This window comes from Hyla sarda, chromosome 6 (assembly GCF_029499605.1).
Source record: "Hyla sarda isolate aHylSar1 chromosome 6, aHylSar1.hap1, whole genome shotgun sequence".
Lineage (NCBI taxonomy): Eukaryota > Metazoa > Chordata > Amphibia > Anura > Hylidae > Hyla > Hyla sarda.
Window position 1 is genome coordinate 102,671,803 of NC_079194.1, and position 23,317 is coordinate 102,695,119.

The 23,317-nt window shown below is 45.6% G+C and overlaps 1 protein-coding gene and 1 long non-coding RNA gene across 2 annotated transcripts in view; one reads left to right on the forward strand and one right to left on the reverse strand.

Annotated features, from left to right (window-relative positions):
• Positions 1-1,020: 1,020 nt before the first annotated feature.
• Positions 1,021-17,650, reverse strand: LOC130275920 (uncharacterized). The gene is made up of 3 exons (XR_008844955.1): positions 17,602-17,650; positions 3,452-3,513; positions 1,021-1,144 (listed from the first exon to the last, which is right to left on the reverse strand). It is a non-coding gene; the product is annotated as an uncharacterized LOC130275920 (long non-coding RNA).
• Positions 17,651-18,694: 1,044 nt separating this feature from the next.
• SLC25A26 (solute carrier family 25 member 26) overlaps positions 18,695-23,317 on the forward strand; it is a 183,419-nt gene continuing 178,796 nt past the window's right edge. The window contains exon 1 of the mRNA XM_056524560.1: positions 18,695-18,854. Coding sequence (XP_056380535.1) covers positions 18,822-18,854 — 33 coding nt within the window. The 5' untranslated portion in view covers positions 18,695-18,821. The remainder of the gene's footprint in view (positions 18,855-23,317) is intronic.

Here is a 23,317-nt window from a genome sequence, read left to right on the forward strand (position 1 = left end):
AACTGTGGGAACTCCTCCTGCCTGTAGTTGAGTTAAAGGAAAACTGTCACTTGTTTTCTCCCGCACTATCCACAGGTACTGGTGTATAGTGTGGGAGACGCTGATTAAAATGAGCCCTATCTTGTCTGGATCTGCGCCACCGTTCTCCCGCAATTGTAGTTTTATTATCTGTTGAAATCTTCCTGTAACTGGCACGGACGGGGCTTCGGCGCTTAACTGGCACTGACGTCAGCGCCGCTTATGAATATTCATCCCCCCTCCCTCCAGTTCTCCCTCTCTTTCCCACTCCTAACTGGGGGGAGGGGGGATGAATATTCACAAGCGGCACTGACGTCAGTGCCAGTTAAGCGCCGAAGCCCCGCCCATGCCAGTTACAGGAAGATTTCAACAGATAATAAAACTACAATTGCAGGAGAACGGCGGCGCAGAACCGGACAAGGTAGGGCTCATTTTAATCAGCGTCTCCCGCACTATCCATCAATACCTGTGGATAGTGTGGGAGAAAACAAGTGACAGTTTTTCTTTAAAGGATTATCTCTACTGGTGGTCTGTTTGGGCCATCTGGAGCCTGCTAGCTGTGTGTGTACCCTCACTAGCCACTGCTATGAACAGCTCCTAAAAAATTGGTCAAAACGGCCTAGATGGTGGGCAGTTAGTTAAAATGACCATCTTGCTTCTCTTACTCCATTGATACACCCCCTCTCAAGTCTCTCCTCTGGGAGAACTGTCTTCAAGTGTGTTTTAGAGGCATTTCTAGCTGATCTCTCACTACAAAAAGTGAGAAAAATGCTTGTACACCCTCTTGTGACCCAGTGTCTAATCAGACAACCTGTAATTATATACATATCTGCCTGAGATATAACCACGTGTCGAGTTTTGCAGCAGTCTGACACTTCTATCTGGGTGCATTATTTAATTATTTATTTTTTATCAATGAGTGAAACAATACAACAGTAACAACACTATACAATGAACACACAGCAATGTCATATAGTGCTGAACTAACTGTGCTATCGAGTGCTCAAATAACAATGTTTTACAACTTTAATAACAATACTTGGGCATGATGGATGTTCAAACTTTCACATGAAAAAGGTGGTGGTGGCTCCTGTATGGTAGAAGTCCTGGGGCAGTCCCTATTTGCCTATGCAATAAATGGGCAATTGATTATACAGTGAAACTTCTCCAAAAGTCCACCTCCTTTTCCAGACCCATATCTTGTGTTACCAATTTTCAGCCCATCACATATTATGCACTGTGGCCATTTTCTTTAAGAAGCAAACTTTAAGAAGTGAACATTTCAAAGAGTTTTCATTATGTAAGTGTGGTGGCTCCAGGAGTAATGAATGGGATGTTATGATGAGGGTAGTCAGTGGTGCAACCCAGAGTCCCGCAGTGAACCCCACAATATCCATTTTCAAATAAATCTGTTCTCTTAAACATAGCCCAAGTATAAGACTTTTGACAGATAGGACTTTAGTGATGAAAATGTAACTTTACTTAACTCATTTGAAATAACAACAATCCCTTGTATACACAATTTTTGTAGTACAACTTTAAGGAGTAAGTTAAATGATGAGTCTAGTCACTGTCCCACAAATTAAATTGGCTTTGCAGATAAACCTTGGGAAGAAAATACTTTTGGTGCTTTTTGCACATGTACAGTCATGGCCGTAAATGTTGGCACCCCTGAAATGTTTCTAGAAAATGAAGTATTTCTCACAGAAAATGATTGTAGTAACACATGTTTTGCTATACACATGTTTATTCCCTTTGTATGTATTCGAACTAAACCAAAAAAGGGAGGAAAAAAAAGCAAATTGGACATAATGTCACACCAAACTCCAAAAATGGGCTGGACAAAATTATTGGCACCCTTAACCCCTTGGCGCATATGGACATTTATGAACATCCTCATGAGGTGAGTGCGCATCATACCCGGTGGGTCCCGGTTGCTATAAGCAAACGAGACCCAAGCTAATGCTGGACATCGACGATCGGGCTCATGTCCGGCATTAACTCTTTAGACGCGGCGGTCAAAGTTGATCGCCGAGTCTAAAAGTAAAAGTAAAAGCATCCGGCTGCTCAGTCGGGCTGATCGGGGCCATCGCGAAAAAATTTGCGATGTCCCGATCAGCTAGGACGCAGCAGGAGGTCCCCTCACCTGTCTCCTGTGCGTCCGAACGGCGATTGATTGCTCCAAGCCTGAAATCCAGGCTTGAGCAATCAACCGCCGATAACACTGATCCCTGCCATTGAATGCAATGGCAGTAATCAGTGTATTGAATCAATGTAAAAAAAAAAAAAGTTAATAAAGATCATTTAACCCTTTCCCTAATAAAAGTTTGAATCACCCCCCTTTTCCCATTAAAAAAAACTGTGTAAATAAAAATAAACATATGTGGTATCGCCGCATGTGTAAATGTCCGAACTATAAAAATATATAGTTAATTAAACCGCATGGTCAATGGCGTACGTGCTAAAAAATTCCAAAGTCCAAAATGGTGTATTTTTGGTCACTTTTTATGCCATAAAAAATGAATAAAGAGCGATCAAAAAGTCCAATCAAAACAAAAATGGTACCACTAAAAACTTCAGATCACGGCGCAAGAAATGAGACAAAATCAAACCTATATAAGTAGGGTATCATTTTAACCGTATGGACCTACAGAATAAAGATAAGGTGTCATTTTTACCGAAAAATGGACTGTGTAGAAACGGAAGCCCTCAAAAATTACAAAATGGCGTTTTTTCTTCCATTTTGTCGCACAATGATTTTTTCTTCCATTTTGCTATAGATTTTTGGGTAAAATGACTGATGTCATTACAAAGTAGAATTGGTGGCGCAAATAATAAGCCATCATATGGCTTTTTAGGTGCAAAATTGAAAGCGTTATGATTTTTAAAAGGTAAGGAAGAAAGAACAAAAGTGCAAAAACAGAAAAAAGCCCCGTCCTTAACCTGTTAAGGACCAAGGGCGTAAACTTACGCCCCTAGTCCCGCTCCTGTGATATAACGCGGGGTTACACGGTAACCCCGCATCATATCACGGCGGGCCCGGCGTCATAGTGAAGCCGGGACCCGCCGCTAATAGCGCGCGGCACTGAACGCGCCCTATTAACACTTTCGCCGCGCAGCTAAAAGTGAAAGTAAAATGTGCCGGTTAGCTCAGGGAGCTGTTCTGGATCGCCACGGTATAATCGCAGCATCCCGAACAGCTGTACTTCAGGAGGAAGGTCTCTTACCTTCCTTCCTGCAGTCCGATCACCGAATGAATGCTTCAAGCCTGAGATCCAGGCTTGAGCATTCAATCGCCGAAAACACTGATTGATGCATTCCTATGGAGATGCATCAATCAGTGGTAAAGATCAGTACATGCAATGTTATAGCCCCCCCTAGTACAATGTAACAGAACCCTGAAGGACCCCATTAAATCTAGTAAGGTACATACAACACCATTGTTGTCTGTCATGTGACCGATCCAGATCTGTCTTCGTTCTTGTTTTTTTGTTCCTATGGTAGGATTGAAAAATGAAAATATGAACGCAGATATGAACAGAGCCTAACACAGTTAGCATAATCCTGAAATTCCTGACATCTGCTTGAATTGTAATACGTGCCTACGTTTTTTTCTCTCCTTTATAAATTAAACCCAGCGCAGTTGCATTTATTCTATCATCTCAGTGTCTCGGGTGTCTTCTCATTTACTTCCTCACGCAAAATGACAGACGCAAGCAATAACATCTCCCTCCACGCCAGGAGCCAGGTCAGTTCTGTAACAACTATATTTCCCAAGGGGCCTTCTATTCACACATGAAGAAAGCTCTACAGTCGCCCTTTTGTTCAGAAGTGACGAGAACATTTGCTGATGTATTTTTTTCGAAGGATCTGACAGAAATCAACAAGATGTATCCAGCACCTGATAAATTGAAGCTACATTCAAGGTCAAAGTAAAAGGCGTCCTCGGAAAGTTACCGGCAATAAGTAAAGTGCGGTCTGCGAGTCATTGTCTGTATTTAGAATGAATACATGAACAAACTAATAGGTTATAAAACCATATAATAGGGCTTTATAGCATGCCATGGTTTACAATAAAACTTCAGAATATGGATTTATTAAGGACTTTAGGGATTCTATTTGTAATATTCGATTTTGACTGCCTGTAAAGTCTGGTCGATCCGGATGCAGCTATGATCATCAATGTCTGTGTCTAAAGGGAATCTGAAGCAGTCTAAGGCTAAGTTTCCATTTGGTTTTTTCTCTGGCAATTTTTGGATATCTGCCACTGCAGTTTTTGAGCCAAAGTCAGGAGTGGATCCATAAGGAATAGGAAATATAAAGGAAGGACTTATACTTCTCCTCTCTTATGGATCCACTTCTGACTTTGGCTCAAAAACTGCAGTAGCAGTTTTCCAAAAACTGCCAGAGAAAAAAACAAGTGGAAACTTAGCCTTAAAGGGGTACTCCGCCCCTGGCATCTTATCCACTATCCAAAGGATAGGGGATAAGATGTTAGATCGCCGCGGTCCCGCTGCTGGGGACCCCGGGGATCACCGCTGCGGCACCCCGCCATCATTACTGCACAGAGCGAGTTCGCTCTGTGCGTAATGACGGGCGATACAGGGGCCGGAGCAGCATGACGTCATGGCTCCGCCCCTCATGACATCACGTCCCGTCCCCTTAATGTAAGTCTATGGCAGGGGGCGTGACGACCTCCACGCCCCCTTCCATAGACGTGTATTGACGGGGGCGGGCCGTGACGTCACGAGGGACGGAGCTGTGACGTAATGATGCTCCGGCCCCTGTATTGCCCGTCATTACGTGCAGAGCGATCTCGCTCTCCGCAGTAATGAAAGTGGGGTGCTGCAGCAGTGATCCCCGGGGTCCCCAGCAGCGGGACTCTGGCGATCTGACATCTTATCCCCTATCCTTTGGATAGGGGATAAGATGTCTAGGGGCGGAGTACCCCTTTAAGCCCAATTTTAGAGTTTCAGGTTGCTGTTCTGTTCCTGCCCACGCTTTACACCACAGGCCAGCACTCTCCTCGCCCACCATTCAGAAACTTTAGACACATATAAATACACTTTAAACATATTACACAAACACACATATATTTGTACACATATACCAACACTTTACAAGCATAATTTGGGTTGCCACCTTTCTTGCAAAAAAAAAAAAAAAAAAATACCAGCCATGCTAATTTGCATCATTAATTATAAATGCATAAGATTACAGGATACACATATGTGGGGGAAGTTTTGTGGTCTTTCTGTGGTTTTTAACAGTACCATTTTTGCTTGTTTGTTTTTTTAGCAAATTTGGGAGTTTCAGTTAGTTACTAACTACAACTCCCAGCATGCCCTGATACAGCCTGTGACTCAGCAGCTGCCCCAAACGAAAACTGCAACTCCCAGTTGGACTATATAGTAATATATAGTATAGGTCGGTGTTTCCCAACCAGGTGTGCCTCCAGCTATTGCAAAACTACAACTCCCAGCATGACCGGACAGCCTACGGCTGTCCGGTCATGCTGGGAGTTGTAGTTTTGCAACAGCTGGAGGATGTGTGGTTTGGAAACACTGGTATAGGTTATGGTGCAACATTCCGGGAGTTGAAGGATTGGTTGGATAAATACCGGCCATTGCATTGCCGGAATTTTTAATATAAAAATACCGTCAGGGTGGCCAAAATACCAGCTGTGCCGGTAAAATACCGGCCAGGTGGCAACCCTAAGCATATTACACATGTATTCATACACATTGTGATATGTGGCTTTGTTCTAAAGTACATTGCCATTTTTTGAGACTAGTAGTAGGAGAAAGGAGAGTTGCACTAAGTAGTCATAATATAGTCAATAATGGCATTGCATTTATACTGCATGATCACTGCATTAGGTGGCACCTATCTTGTAACCAGAAACAAAATACCGTAGAACGTGGTGGCTGCGGCACGATCAGCTCTTAGATAATGTGATTAGCCCCCCCCCCCCCCTTGGGTCTTCCCAAATCAAGGTATCCATAGAGTACCAAAACTGGATGAACCACGGAAAGACATCTGCCAGAAGATGACGCAGCAGCAGGCCATGTGTCCGAGGCAAGCATTGGGGGCATGTTTGGTATCTTAGCAATGATGTACCACAGTGAACATACTGACCCAGCAGTGCAATAGCAAGAGAATAAAACCCATTTCAACAATACCCTTGTGACATACCTTACCGTGATGAGTGTTCAATAACTTATTAGGGTACCCTCCATGACTCAGTATTATCACAAACAACTTCTCACATGGGCCAAGTAAAAATGTCAATGGACTGTGGATACATGGCAAAAGGTAATCTGAAGTGACGAGTCCTGTTTTCTGCTGAACCATATAGATGGCTGGTTTGGCATCTGGTGTAAACAGCATGAAACCATATCCCACTGGTGCACCATTGGGATATTGGGGTTCAGCAGGACAGGAATAGCGGTGTTGATTCCAGTGCTGATGGTCTGATTTTCCAGGACTGTTGGTCATCATACTACAATCCTTAAAGGGGTACTCCGGTGGTTAAACATCTTATCCCCTATCCAAAGGATAGGGGATAAGATGCCTGATCGTGGGAGTCCCACTGCTGGGTACCCCCGGGATCATGCACGCGGCACCCCGTTTGTAATCAGTGCCCGGAGCGTGTTCGCTCCGGGACTGATTACCGGCGACCGCAGAGCCGGCGGCGTGTGATGTCACGCCTCCGCCCCGTGAGACGTCACGCTCCGCCCCTCAATGCAAGCCGACGGGAGGGGGCGTGATAGCTATCACGCCCCCTCCCGTAGGCTTGCATTGAGGGGCGGAGCGTGACGTCACACGGGGGCGGAGGCGTGACGTCACATGCCGCCGGTCCGTGGCATAATCAGACCCGGAGCGAACACGATCCGGGTCTGATTACAAACGGGGTGCATGATCCCGGGGTCCCCAGCGGCGGGACTCCCGCGATCAGGCATCTTATCCCCTATCCTTTGGATAGGGGATAAGATGTTTAAGCACCGGAGTATCCCTTTAAATGCTCTAGGACCTGTTGGCTTAGCATGTGCACATATGTCTTTAGGAGGTCTTCCCTAACCACAGTGCCATTTTTAACAATACAATGCTCCGGGTCTTCAGGCTTGAATTACTAGTTTGGAGTGTTTGAAGGAACACAACAAATACAAATAATTTTTCACATGGCCTTGGCCCTGAAAGTCACCCCATTGATCATATTTGGGCTACATTAGGGATATCTGGGATCTGCTCAAATTTCTCAGAAAAATGTGTACCAACAGAAGGAGCTTCTGGGTCGCGTTGAATATGGAAGATGTTTGCCACTTTGTGGAATCTGTTCCCATTTATCTGCTAGCTAAGATTTCCCAAAAAGGTGGCTGTCCGGTCATGCTGGGAGTTGTAGTTTTGCAACAGCTGGAGGATGTGTGGTTTGGAAACACTGGTATAGGTTATGGTGCAACATTCCGGGAGTTGAAAGATTGGTTGGATAAATACCGGCCATTGCATTGCCGGAATTTTTAATATAAAAATACCGTCAGGGTGGCCAAAATACCAGCTGTGCCGGTAAAATACCGGCCAGGTGGCAACCCTAAGCATATTACACATGTATTCATACACATTGTGATATGTGGCTTTGTTCTAAAGTACATTGCCATTTTTTGAGACTAGTAGTAGGAGAAAGGAGAGTTGCACTAAGTAGTCATAATATAGTCAATAATGGCATTGCATTTATACTGCATGATCACTGCATTAGGTGGCACCTATCTTGTAACCAGAAACAAAATACCGTAGAACGTGGTGGCTGCGGCACGATCAGCTCTTAGATAATGTGATTAGCCCCCCCCCCCCCCTTGGGTCTTCCCAAATCAAGGTATCCATAGAGTACCAAAACTGGATGAACCACGGAAAGACATCTGCCAGAAGATGACGCAGCAGCAGGCCATGTGTCCGAGGCAAGCATTGGGGGCATGTTTGGTATCTTAGCAATGATGTACCACAGTGAACATACTGACCCAGCAGTGCAATAGCAAGAGAATAAAACCCATTTCAACAATACCCTTGTGACATACCTTACCGTGATGAGTGTTCAATAACTTATTAGGGTACCCTCCATGACTCAGTATTATCACAAACAACTTCTCACATGGGCCAAGTAAAAATGTCAATGGACTGTGGATACATGGCAAAAGGTAATCTGAAGTGACGAGTCCTGTTTTCTGCTGAACCATATAGATGGCTGGTTTGGCATCTGGTGTAAACAGCATGAAACCATATCCCACTGGTGCACCATTGGGATATTGGGGTTCAGCAGGACAGGAATAGCGGTGTTGATTCCAGTGCTGATGGTCTGATTTTCCAGGACTGTTGGTCATCATACTACAATCCTTAAAGGGGTACTCCGGTGGTTAAAGATCTTATCCCCTATCCAAAGGATAGGGGATAAGATGCCTGATCGTGGGAGTCCCACTGCTGGGTACCCCCGGGATCATGCACGCGGCACCCCGTTTGTAATCAGTGCCCGGAGCGTGTTCGCTCCGGGACTGATTACCGGCGACCGCAGAGCCGGCGGCGTGTGATGTCACGCCTCCGCCCCGTGAGACGTCACGCTCCGCCCCTCAATGCAAGCCGACGGGAGGGGGCGTGATAGCTATCACGCCCCCTCCCGTAGGCTTGCATTGAGGGGCGGAGCGTGACGTCACACGGGGGCGGAGGCTTGACGTCACATGCCGCCGGTCCGTGGCATAATCAGACCCGGAGCGAACACGATCCGGGTCTGATTACAAACGGGGTGCATGATCCCGGGGTCCCCAGCGGCGGGACTCCCGCGATCAGGCATCTTATCCCCTATCCTTTGGATAGGGGATAAGATGTTTAAGCACCGGAGTATCCCTTTAAATGCTCTAGGACCTGTTGGCTTAGCATGTGCACATATGTCTTTAGGAGGTCTTCCCTAACCACAGTGCCATTTTTAACAATACAATGCTCCGAGTCTTCAGGCTTGAATTACTAGTTTGGAGTGTTTGAAGGAACACAACAAATACAAATAATTTTTCACATGGCCATGGCCCTGAAAGTCACCCCATTGATCATATTTGGGCTACATTAGGGATATCTGGGATCTGCTCAAATTTCTCAGAAAAATGTGTACCAACAGAAGGAGCTTCTGGGTCGCGTTGAATATGGAAGATGTTTGCCACTTTGTGGAATCTGTTCCCATTTATCTGCTAGCTAAGATTTCCCAAAAAGGTGGATCAGCCGATTCTTGTGTAGGTGTTCCTAATGAAGTAATGTAGATGTATGATATTGTACATTTTGGTGTTAATGTCGCTTTAGGGTAGGGTCACACGTGTCTTATTTTGCTGCAAATTTGCTGCTGCACATTTACGTCAATGGGTAGCAAAATCAGCTGTGTATTTTGTTACCCATTGGTTTCATTGGGTAGGAAAATAAGCAGCAGAAAATACGCAGAAAAATACATGTGTGACCCTACCCTTAAGGAAGATGTTTGCTCTTTGATGTTAGCTAAAGCTCCAGAACTTTTCAGAAGTTGATTGATAAGTTGCTGTTATTGGTGTAAACTGCTGTCCCTACTCTGCCTACTCTATCACTGATAAAACATGTTGCAGCAGAAGTATCACAAAATATATGCAAACTTTTTTTTAGATCATGTTAAAAATAAATAAAGGGGTATGGATGATGAGTGCAAGAAAAAGTGCAAACGTGTCACACAAAAAAACGTGCATAAAGGATGCGGTCTATCGCTAAGCCCTTCTACAACAGTAGAGAGGCCCCCCAACAAACCTATCCTTCACCTCCAGGCCAAAAGACACCTGCAAGGATACAGGTTCGATGCCCCTTTTCACCAAAGCTAATAAGGGGCCACAAATGCACCTGGCTTCAACCTAGGCGTTAACCAAGGTATCAGCCAAGGAGCCGTATACTGATGGCATCTCGACCGAAACCAAGATGCCCAGGGGTTGCAGGGAGGTGAGGAACCAAATGGCCACACACACCTCCCCTAGACTGCCAGGAGGGACAACCAGAAGGGCTACTGCATCCTGACAAATCCTATGTACATAGCAAACACGTAAAAGTGGCACAGTGACAAACAAAAATAAATAAATAAGTGGATGAGTGCAGATATACTACCTGATCACCAGCTGGATCTATAAAAATTTCCTTGATTCTAGCCAGAAGGCCAGGATACCAAGGGTGAGTGCCAAAGGTGAAAAGTTAATGGTGCAGTGCTTCCACTCAGTGGGGAATCCATCCAGTGAGTTTAGGCACCTCAGTGTCACCACTCCCCGAGGCACAAATGTACCTCAGCTCTACACCCCCCAACCTCATGGCCAGACCTGGAGGAAAAAGAGCACATCAGAGCAGCCGTTGAGCTGGTTCTGTGGCACCAGACCCCAAATGCCCCGGTACCCCTGTTCCTCCATGCAGCCCTCCATTCCTTCCAGTGGATTACCTGATAAGAACAGATACTACACTTGATCTTAGCCAAAAGGCCATAAGTGGTACTTATGGTGCTGACTGCTCAGAAACTCCTTCCAGCCTTGACTGGCTAATGGGATCTCTGGGTGTACAGAAGAGTGCCCTTTGCCTAGGGAGAGATGCCCAAATTTATGATGCTGTGTGACAACATACTGTTGCTGCTGCCAGTTCTTGGCGGGGGAGTAGTCCGGCACCACAACTAGTTATTGTAAAGGGTGCAATAAGTCTCTGTGCCTGTCAAGCGGAAGCAACTGTGCCAAATATGGGTCTTTTGTGTAAGGGATCCAGGGCAGACTTTACTGGGTCAGCGGATCTGATGCTGGCACGTTGATAATGTGGCCCAGTACGGGAGTTGTACCCCCGCATCCCTGCTGCCCTGTCCGGCAGCCTCCCTACAGTGACCCCTTGGACCACTCTACACCTGTCCCCTTGTGTATATATATATATATATATATATATATATATATATATATACAGTACAGACCAAAAGTTTGGACGCACCTTCTCATTCAAAGAGTTTTCTTTATTTTCATGAGTATGAAAATTGTATATTCACACTGAAGACATCAAAACTATGAATTAACACATGTGGAATTATAGACATAACAAAAAAGTGTGAAACTACTGAAAATATGTAATATTCTAGGTTCTTCAAAGTAGCCACCTTTTGATTTGATTACTGCTTTGCACACTCTTGGCATTCTCTTGATGAGCTTCAAGAGGTACTCACCTGAAATGGTCTTCCACTCCAGTCTTGAAGGAGTTCCCAGAGATGCTTAGCACTTGTTGGCCCTTTTGTCTTCATTGGGTTCAGGTCTGGTGACTGTGGAGGCCAGGTCATCTGGCGCAGCACCCAATCACTCTCCTTCTTGGTCAAATAGCCCTTACACAGCCTGGAGGTGTGTTTGGGGTCATTGTCCTGTTGAAAAATAAATGATGGTCCAACTAAATGCAAACCGGATGGAATAGCATGCCGCTGAAAGATGCTGTTGTAGCCATGCTGGTTCAGTATGCCTTCAATTTTGAATAAATTCCCAACAGTGTCACCAGCAAAGCACCATCACACCTCCTCCTCCATGCTTCACGGTGGGAACCAGGCATGTAGAGTCCATCCAATCACCTTTTCTAAATCGCACAAAGACACGGTGGTTGGAACCAAAGATCTCAAATTTGGACTCATCAGACCAAAGCACAGATTTCCACTGGTCTAATGTCCATTCCTTGTGTTCTTTAGCCCAAACATGTCTCTTCTGCTTGTTGCCTGTCCTTAGCAGTGGTTTCCCAGCAGATATTCTACCATGAAGGTCTGATTCACACAGTCTCCTCTGTTGTTCTAGAGATGTGTCTGCTGCTAGAACTCTGTGTGGCATTGACCTGATCTCTAATCTGAGCTGCTGTTAACCTGTGATTTCTGAGGCTGGTTACTCGGATGAACTTATCCTCCACAGCAGAGGTGACTCTTGGTCTTCCTTTCCTGGGGCGGTCTGCATGTGAGCCAGTTTCTTTGTAGCTCTTGATGGTTTTTGTGACTGCACTTGGGGACACTTTCCACCTAGAATATGACATATTTTCAGTTGTTTCACACTTTTTTGTTATATCTATAATTCCACGTGTCAATTCATAGTTTTGATGCCTTCAGTGTGAATTTACAATTTTCATAGTTATGAAAATAAAGAAAACTCTTTGAATCAGAAGGTGTGTCCAAACTTTTGGTCTGTACTGTATGTACATAAATATATATATATATATATATATATATATATATATATATATATATATATATATTGCCTGTATTATATTGTATAATGTTTATAAAAGATGTTATAGCTTTAAGAATTGTTAACATGTGATTACCAGTGTCATGTGATTGTAACCCAGTGATGTATCAGTGACCATGTGACCTTAGGGTAACCTATGGGACCCCTCAGAGTCTCCCCCATATAAGCCCTGGGTGGAGCCTCTGCTCTGTATCTTCTTGCTTATGCTGAGTTGCAGCAAGGTCATGTCCAATAGTGTGTCTGGAGTCCATAGGAGGCCTCAAGTCAGTCCAGCAGCCACAAGTCTTTAAGTAAGCTACAATTGGGGTATAGTCAGTCCCATTCAAGTCAGTCAAAGTCATCTGTCTTCAGTCAGCGTAGCCTGCCTCAATATTGTCCCAGTCCACTACAAGTCCCAGCAAGCCCTGAGGTCTCTGAAGTCACTGGTCACCTCCGTGGGCCTGACTAAGCTGTATAGACTGTTCCATCTGTCACTCAGTAAAGCTTCTGTTGTCCGTAACTTGGCGTCGGAGTCATTATTGCCCCCGTGCCTAGCCCAGGATCCAGCGGTATACCTTCGGGTGGTATTGAGGATAAACCACGCCCTGGCATCACGAATACAAGGGGTTAATGCCATCTGCCCCTAGGGCAATTCCATCTGTCCTGCATCAAACTCTCTACCACAACTTTTGGCGTCCTACGAACAGGATATGGGTGTGTGCCTTAGACTGAAGAAAAGACTGTTAGTTGTCATTGTGAACTGTAGAGAGCCTGGAGTCTTCCACACGCGCAAGTGGTCGCTGCTCCGCTCCGTCAGTCTTCAGCGGTGTCGCCTCTTCAGTACAGCCAGCAGGAACCAAAGAGTTGTCCTGTGTTGCACAGGGGAAGATTTTGCCGACCAGAACAAAACCAGAAGTTCCCTGGGCACAGCCATATTGGAGGCTCTGGTTGTCATCTACCAAGTACCCGCTGCAGTGCAAACTCTGGCTATATTAAAGGCGACAAAAGCCAGATGAGACCTTGAGAGCATATGCTGTAGCCCTACAGAATGCCCTAGAGACTGTCCAGAAGTTTGATGATATATCTCTAGAGCAGGGCAACAAAGTGCTAATGGACAGATTTATTGATGGAGCCCATAAAAAGTGGGACAAGGACCAACTGAGAATGTTAGCATTCCAAAATCCTAATGTCATTCCCTGCTTTTAAGAGACTAGTTATCCAAGTAACTGAGTCCGAGACTGAGTCCAAAGATGTTTGTACCCCCCTTGCACCTGCTCAGGGGCCCTCATGGGCGACGGTCATGCCTATACTGCCCCATTCAGCTGTCCCGGCTGCAGTCCAAGCAACAATGTCACTCACTATGGCTTCAGACTTACAGAGTAGTAAACAAGACCTTGAGCAATTGACTAAGACTATGAAGGAGCTCACCACCCGGCCTGCTCCACTCTCCTGTGAGCAATCCTACTCTAGAAAATCCCCTTCTGCTCCTGCCCCATGTAATCCCAATTACTGTGCTTCTTCACCCGCTAGGTATTCTGGGAGTAACAGACCCTTCTGTACTTACTGTAACAAGTCCAGCCACTGGAAAATGCACTGCTGGGGTTTAAACGGAGTTCCCTCAGGGGTCAAGTCCCAGCCCTCAGGAGAAAAGTCAGCAGGCTCAACTCCAGAACTACCTAAATCAGGACTCTCACTTTATGTTGCCTCCTGCCCCTTTCTAACAGTTATTGTAGAAGGTGTACCTTTAGGGCATTAAAAGATACATTGTCACAAGTGTCTACCATATCTAAACGTGTTTTCTATCAGCATTGGGATGCTCATGTATTGTGTTAGCCTGATGATGTTAATTTCCAAGTAGTTGCAGGTAATGGACAACCAGTCCCCAGACATGGATACTGGGAGTCAACCATTCAATTGGGTAAACATGTACTTAAAGGGCAGGGAGTGATTGTAACTAATGTGACAGATAAATGGTCTGCTGAGTTTATATTGGGGATGAAAATTATGAAAAACTGTTTCACTGATATATTAGATGCCTTGTATGCTTCTCTTCCCCAAATGTCCCCTTCAGACCATCGGGCTGTGCAGCACCACTTGAAAGTCCTACAAGCGGAACAGAAGTTTGCCAACAAGCAAGGTGAAATCTGCAGAGTACACGTTCAAGATATCAGGTCGGTGACCTTACAACCCGATACTCAAACCATCATCTGGTGCCGTGCACATCCCGGAGTCAAGAATAGGGATTAACAGGCTCTGCTGGAACCTATGCAGTTGGAAGATCATCCTCTCGTCCGAGCTGCGAGAAGTCTCGTCACTGTCACCAAAGGAAGAGTCCCGGTGTAGTTAGTAAACCTGTCTGATTCTGCTACTGTCTTACCCAAATACACTCCAGTGGCTCAGTTGTACCCCCTAGAGTCGAAAGACATTGTGACAGAATGTCTGGTGGGACGGGACGACAGCGTGCAGCACAAGTTTCGGAGGGATCCAGTGCTAAGCCCCCAGAGCCCTGGTGGGCACAGCTCCAAGTTGGGGATGACAATACCCTGAAAGACCAGGTCAATGGAGTCATCAATGTTGCCAAAAGGTATCACAAATCTTTCAGTAAATACCCCACAAACTTCGGGAAGATTTCGATGATCCAGCACCGTATCCTCACAGGCGACAGCCCGCCTATTAGGGAAAGGCACCACCCAGTCGCGCCAGGCATGTACCAGACTGTCAAGAAGATGCTGGCACACATGAAGTCAATCCCAAGAAAGTCAATCCCTGAGTGGCGCCTACAGGAAACTGAACAATGTCACACATAAAGATGCTTACCCTTTGCCAAGGATCGAGGAGTCACTCATGGCCCTCTGGCCGGCCGTTTACTTCTCCACCCTGGACTTAACCAGTGGATATTGGCAAGTGCCCATGACCGTGGAGGATCGGGAGAAGACCGCCTTCGTGACACCCATGGGGTTGTTTGAGTTTAAAAGTATGTTGTTTGGGCTATGCAATGCCCCTGCTATGTTCCAGCGTCTGATGGAAAGGTGCCTTGGTCATTTGAATTTCCAAAGTGTCTTGTTGTACCATTGTGTATTCCAATTCACACCAGGAGCACCTCAGTCACCTGTCAGATGTCTTTCAAGTCTTGATCAAGCACGGGCTGAAGATCAAACCATCAAAGTGTCACTTGCTTAATCCTCAGGTCAATTACTTGGGTCATGTCAGCACAGAGGGATTCCAGCCCAATCCTGAAAAGGTGTCAAGAACTGGCCTACCCTGCGCACGGTGAAAGATGTCAGGAGCTTCCTGGGATTTTCCGGCTACTACCGTCACTTCATTCCACATTTTGCCCAAATTGCAGAACCCCTCACAGCTCTCCTACGGGGTAAGGTGAAGAAGAACTACAACGGAAGACTACCTATTGAATGGGCTGAAGAGCAAGAGACAGCATTCAGAGCTCTTAAACATCTGCTGACAGAACCACCCATCTTGGCGTATCCAGACTACAGTCAGCCGTTCCGGCTATATATTGATGCCAGTTTTGAAGGTCTGGGAGCTGTCCTGTCCCAAGTCCAGGAAGGACAAGAGCGAGTAATTGCCTATGCCAGTCGTAACCTGCGAGGAGCAGAGACAAACACTGCTAATTACAGCTCCTTCAAGTTGGAACTTCTCGCCCTGGTATGGGCCGTGACCAAAAGGTTCAAAGACTATTTGGCTGCCACGCCATTTACTGTCTACATGGATAATAACCCATAGGCCCACCTGAACACTGCCAAGTTGGGTGCTATCGAACAGCATTGGGCTTCAAGATTAGCCATTTACAGTTTCACTGTACAGAAGCGGCAAGTACAGAAGCGGCAAGTCAAATTTCAATGCCAATGTACTGTTAGATAAATAAAAGAAAAAACAAGGTGCACTCCTAGTGCACAAGAGTAAGGAAAATCCGTCTCCCAAGACTGGATAAAAGTATTTAGCTTTAATGTATCATATTAAAATCCAACATTGAAAGAAAAAAAAAAACAAGATCACAAACAGATCCATGTCAGGTTTTACGAAACACATCATTGAAAAACATACAGGTACTATTCCCGAAATTACTGTGACTGGCTTAGAGAGGGTACGCCCACTGTTACTTCTCATCTGAATTTGTTTCAAAATCGATGATGTCTCTAGTTTTGGCAAATGACTATGTACAAGAAACACTGGGATTGAGGCTTCTTCCAAAGACCCTGCGGCTTTCCACCCACTCTGTACAGGGTGCCTCCACAACCTTGTCTCCTCTACGTCCTTCTTGGTATGGTCAGTTGGATAGAGTACAAAAAAGAAATATGGTACCATGTTGGCCAGAGATCAGAAACAGGCGAGAATTGTGACACAAACTTGGCAGAGATATCTTTGGCAGAAGAACCCCCATTTACAGTTACCAGGACTGGCCAAATATGACCAAGGGTGATGGAGGGGTATGTGCACTGGTGTTCTTGGGCTGCTGGATGGTGCAGCCTGAATACCATAAAAATGAAAGCTACTTTTTTCCTTATTATCATCACAAACAAAATAAGGTGCCTTAGTCTATTACCTGACAGTCGCAGGTCAAAAGATTGGATGCAACTCAATAACACAGAATAATCAATCTGCCTAAAACCAAAACTGTTTGTTTTTGCCAATAACAACCAATTACAGCTCAGCTGTTATATCTCAACAAGCTCTTGTAAAGTGAAAGCTGAGCTGTGATTGGTTGCTATGGGAAAAATTCCACAGTTTTGGTTTCAAGATTATTAGACTGGACCAATGGGGTGCTTTGTACTGCAGCTGTATCTCTAGTTTTCACATTTCCTTTGGCTCCTTGCACTGTTTATCGCTCTTGTGGCTGTCCCCATTATGTAGGCAGCCACAAGAGGCTGAGTGTCCTTCATCTGCACACCAATGCATGTGTGATGTTTGAAGACAAGAGAGGCCACACTGCGGACAAGGTGGGGAGCCAGGTGAGTATGTTTTTTATTTATCTAGTCAAGATGCCCACAGTTTGCAGATCATTTATCTAGAGCAGTGTTTCCCAACCAGAGTGCCTCCAGCTATTACAAAACTACAACTCCCAGTATGGCGGGACAGACTTTGCCTGTCTGGGCATGCTGGGAGTTGTAGCTTTGCAACATCTGGACGTCCACAGTTTGGAAGCCAATTATCTAGAGCAGTATTTCCCAACCAGTGTGCCTCCAGCTATTGCAAGACTACAACTATTAGCATGCCCGGACAGTGTTTCCCAACCAGGGTGCATCCAGCTGTTGCAAAACTACAACTCTTAGCATGCCCGACCAGCCATCGGCTGCATTTAACCCTACGATACCTCTGGTAATTTGCATTATTCCTAAAATGTCTTGTATGACTTATTCATGGACAAGCTGATAAAAAACAAGAAGAAAAAAACACTTAAAAAATAGGACAGCAATGGATAATTAATAAAAAAAAGTACATAATCTGTACTGAACTACAGTACATAAAAAATTGGTCCTTGTTCTAACAATCCCTAACCTAGTGTTTCCCAACCAGGGTGCTTTTGGCTGTCTGGGCATGCTGGGAAATGTAGTTTTGCAACATCTGGAAGTCCACAATTTGGAGAAAATGTATCTAGTTCAGTGTTTCGCAACCAGTGTCCCTCCAGCTATTGCAAAACTACAACAGCCATTGGCTGTCCGGACATGCTGGGAGTTGTAGTTTTGCAACATCTTGAGGTCCGCAGGTTGAAGACCATTGATCTAGAGAAGTGTTTCCCAACCAGTGTGCCTCCAGCTATTGCAAAACTACAACTTTTAGCATGCCCGGACAGTGTGTCCAAAAAAGGGTGCCTCCAGCTGTGGCAAAAGTACAACTCTCAGCATGGCTGGACAGCCTTCAGCTGTCTGGGAGTGGTGAGAGTTGTAGTTTTGCAACAGCTGGAGGTCCACAGTTTGGAAACCATTTATCTAGAGCAGTGTTTCTCAACAAGTGTGGCTCAAGCTATTGCAAAAGTACAACTCTCAGCATGCCTGGACAGCCTTCAGCTGTCTGGGCGTGCTGAGAGTTGTAGTTTTGCAACAGCTGGAGGTCCACAGTTTGGAGACCATTTATCTAGAGCAGTGTTTCCCAAGCAGGGAGCCTCCAAATGTTGCAAAATTACAACTCCCAGCATGCCACATTCTGTCCGGGCATGCTGGGAGTTGTTGTTTTGCAACAGCTGGTGGCACCCAGTAGGAAACACTGTCCTAGCATGTTAGATTTACAAGAGAACTAGAATAAGGCTTCACCAAAATGGTTGCTACACCGGAGACATAATCTTAGCTGATATTCACCCTTTAGCGTCTGTATCTAGGGGCGGGGTTACAGTGACAGTACGAGGCCAAAAATGTACTAACCCCAGGTTACACTCGGCATTAGACCAGGGATACAGCTGCTGGGACAGTGCTATATCCAAGGGAAAGGCTCGTTACGTCCGCGGTTACAGGTCACCCTGTGTTGATACCTGTTGGGGCACGTGGGTGCAGTGTGCGTTATGTGTGAGTGGAGAGGGAAGATACCGCTGTGTGTGAAATGGAGCGGAGAGACTACTGCACCTCTCTGCTGGTGAGTACAGCTGTGCCCGCTCCTGACAGGAGGTTGTATAGTAGCCAATCTCTAGGGCTCTAGTAACCTGTAGCTCTTCCCAGACTAGAACTCCTAACATGCACATGGTGGTGGTTGTAGTCCCACAACAGCTGAGGCCCATTAGGCATTATTTTGGCAGATATTCCTTGCCACATGCTTAAGCTGGCATGATTGCAGTTATACATCTATTGCCAAGGGTGTTACTGTAGGTCTTGCCCAATTGTTGCTCCTGTGGGTCTGCGGTGGTTTTTGATACCATAGGTCTGCCCTTGGTGATATCGTAAATTGGACTGAAAGGTGTTTCAGTGGGTCTGGCGCGGTTGTCATTACTATGACTGACACTGTTGGCGTTACCGTGGGCCTAGTGCGGTTTTTGATCCTGCGGGTCTGGTACAAAGGGCGTTACTATGGGTCTAATGTGGTTGTTTTTATCATGGGTTGGCATTAAGGCCGTTCCTGTGGGTTTGGCACAATTTACGTTACCATGGGTCTGGCACTATTGTCATTACTGTGGGTTTGGCGTGATTGTCTTTATCATGGGTCTGGTGCTACAGTTTTCGACACTGGGTCTTGCACGCTTGTTGTTATCATGTAGAGGATGTGTTTGTCTTTATCATGGGTTGGCGTTAAGGCTGTTACTGTGGGTTTGGCGCAATTTTCATTATCATGGGTCTGTAGTGATTGTGATTACTGTGTGTCTGGCACAGTTGTCTTTATTGTGGGTTGGTGTAAAGGGTAGTCATATGGGTCTGGCATGAAGGGTGTTACCATGGGTCAGGCATGATTGTTTTTACCGTAAGTTGGTGAGAAGGGTGCTGCTGTGGGTTTGGTGTGGCTGTCATTACTGTGAATCTGGCACTGTAGGCGTGACCACTGGTCTGGCACAGCTTTAGATTCCGTGGGTCTGGTACACAGGGTGTTACTGTGGGTCTGATGTGGTTGTCTTTACCACGGGATGACATTAAGGCCGTTGCTGTGGGTTATTTCACCATAGGTCTGTCTGGATTGTAGTTACAGTGGATCTGGCTCAATTGTTCTTATTGTGGGTTGGTGAGAAAGGTGTTATGTATGTGGGTCTGGGGTGACTGTTGTTACTGTGGGCCTGGTGTGAAGGGCATTATTGTGGGTCAGATGCAATTGTTAAGGGTGTTAAATTGGGTCTGACATGTTTGTCTTTATCTTGGGTTGGCGTGAAGGGGGTTACTGTGGGTCTGGCACCATTGTTGGTACTGTGGGTCTGGCACCATTGTTGGTACTGTGGGTCTGGCACCATTGTTGGTACTGTGGGTCTGGCACCATTGTTGGTACGGTGGGTCTGGCACCATTGTTGGTACGGTGGGTCTGGCACCATTGTTGGTACGGTGGGTCTGGCACCATTGTTGGTACGGTGGGTCTGGCACCATTGGTGGTACGGTGGGTCTGGCACCATTGGTGGTACGGTGGGTCTGGCACCATTGGTGGTACGGTGGGTCTGGCACCATTGGTGGTACGGTGGGTCTGACATTTTAACAGTGTATGTAATGTATGATGAGGGGCAGCGGCAGGTGTATGTATGATGTGTGCATATCTATGGTGTGAGTGTATGTGTGATGTGTGTATGATGTCTGTGTATATATGATGTCTGTGTATGTGTGTATGTAATGTATGATGGGGGCAGCGGCGGGTGTATGTATGATGTGTGCATATGTATGGTGTATATGTATGGTTTGTGTGTATGATGTCTGTGTATGATGGGGGGCAGCGGCGGGTGTATGTATGATGTGTGCATATGTATGGTGTATATGTATGGTGTGAGTGTATGTGTCATGTGTGTATGATGTCTGTCTGTGTGATGTGTGTATGTAATGTATGATGGGGGGGCAGCGGCGGATGTATGTATGATGTGTCTGTATGTATGATGTATGTATGTATGTATGTATGTAATGTATAATATAGGGGGCAGTGGCCGGTATGTGTGTATGTATGATATGCATGTATGTTTTGTACAGGGGCGGACTGACAAGTGCTGCTGCCAGTTGTGCTAATTTTTTTTAATTAATTTTTAGTGGTTTCTGGCCACCTGCACTGAATTGCACCCCCAGAATCCCACCCCCTTTATACCTATATAACACACATGTTGCACCATAACCGAAACTGTAGAACTATAAAGTGTAACATGCTGGGAGTTGTAGTTTTGGTTCGGTTCACCGGCAGAGCCATAGGCTGCATCAGGGCATGCTGGGTGTTGTAATTACTAACTGTAATTCCCAGTATTCCTTGACACATCCTATGGCTCTGCAGCTGACACGAACCAAAACTACAACTCCCAGCATGTTACACAATAACCTTAACTGTCCTACTATACAGTGCAACATGCTGCAACACCCACACAACCATAGGCTGTATCTGGGCATGCTGGGAGTTGTAGTTATCTAGTAACTAAATGCAACTTCCAGCATTTTCTTACACATAAATTAGAGTAAATAAAATGCACCACACAAACTGGAGAAGCAGAACACCCCCCAGTAACAGCGTTGTTCAGTGTTTTCCAGTCAAAAGTCTCCATAAATAAGTCCCTATGAAGACTGAAAAATAGTGATTAAAATATTTTAAAAAGTGCGTGTATATGTGAATAAGCCCCTTTCCTAATAAAATTGATAATAAATGGTTCCAATAAAAACTACAGATCACGGCACATAAGATTACCCTCATACATCCCTGTATATAGAAAAATTGGAGTTATAGGGGTCAGATGGGGGGGGGGGCTTGCCTCGGGTGTAAAAGGAGCTACAGCTCTCCCACCGCTAATAGCCTGGCATGCTGCGATCGCCGTGGCCGCTATTAAACCATTAGATCACCGCTGTCTAAGTTGACAGCAGTGTCTAAAGGATCTTATATCCATCCCTGGTGGTCTAGTGGGGGGGATCGTACTATTTTGGTTGAAATTATTTTATCTGCCAGGACAAGTGGATTTTCTTGAGGGACAAGTAGATTGTGTTCCGCTTTAGTCCCTTGGACAAGTAGTTTTTTTTTTTTTTTTTTTTCCACACCCCTGAAATAGTATTTTTTGGGTTGCACCATACATTTCATGGTAAAATTTGTGATGTCATTACAAAGGACAAGTCCTAATACTCATCTGTGGATGAAAATATAAAAGAGTTATGATTTTTAGAAGGCAAGGAGGAAAAAAAGAAAATTTTAAAATATAATTGGCTGAGTCATTAAGGGGTTAAAGACAGGAGTCCTCGCATTATATTGCAAGTTCAAAGCTAAACCCAGTTTAAAATGATAGAATAACATTAAATAAAGTAATATATTTATAAAAGAATCATGGAAACATGAGATTCAGGTCTAAAGTAGAAAGTTTTGAAAGTAGAATCTGAAGACCAATTGGCTGCCTTGAGAAGGTCGGAAAAAGAACCTCCAGATTTAAAGGGGTTCTCCGGTGCTTACACATCTTTTCCCCTATCCAAAGGATAGGGAATAAGACGCCTGATTTCGGGAGTCCCGCCGCTGGGGACCCCCGGGATCATGCATGCGGCACCCCGTTTGTAATCAGTCCCCGGAGCATGTTTGCTCCGGGACTGATTACAGGCGACCACCGGGCCAGCGGCGTGTGACGTCACGCCTCTGCCCCCGTGTGACGTCACGCTCCGCCCCTCAATGTAAGCCTACAGCTAAAGAACACGCTCCAGGGACTGATTACAAGCGGGGTGCCGCGTGCATGATCCCGGGGGTCCCCAGCGGCAGGACTCCCGCGATCAGGCATCTTATCCACTATCCTTTTGGATAGGGTAAAAGATGTGTAAGCACCGGAGAACCCCTTTAATAATTTAGTGGAAACTGCTCCTCTAATAGAATGAGCTCCGATCTGAGAGATGCCAATGTTAGCTAAAGACATGGCCTGTCTGATCAATCTAGCCAGTGTAGTAGAAGAAACAGGAAGATGGGGTTTACAATAGGAAATAAGGAGTTGAGAAGAAGGGAGTCTAAGAGATTGAGTTTTTGATTCATAGGATCTTAAACAACGAACTACACAATGTTTGTCATGGTGAGGGAAAGAAGGATAAAATACTTTGTGGAGATTAGCTTTGGTAAAGATAGAAAAGAGAACCCCCTGAGGGTTCTTGAAATATCAAGAGAATGAACGTTGGAAACTCTTTTAGGGTACGTTCAGACGAGCGGATTTACGCTGAAAGAGCCGCCGCTGAAAGACCTCTGTATGGTGAATTTACATGTGCCTGCTCGGAGCGGCAATACGCCGCTACGTGCAGACATATTGAAGCATCATGGCCGCTCTCCCTGCTGAATGAGCCAGGCCGAGAGCTGCTTTGATGGGCGAGTATACTGCGCATGTGCGTGGCGACTCGCACATCACAGTGTGTCTGCTCGTAGCGGCGTATTGCCGCACCGAGCAGGCACATGTAAAGGCAGCATATAGAGGTCCTTCATCGGCCGATTCG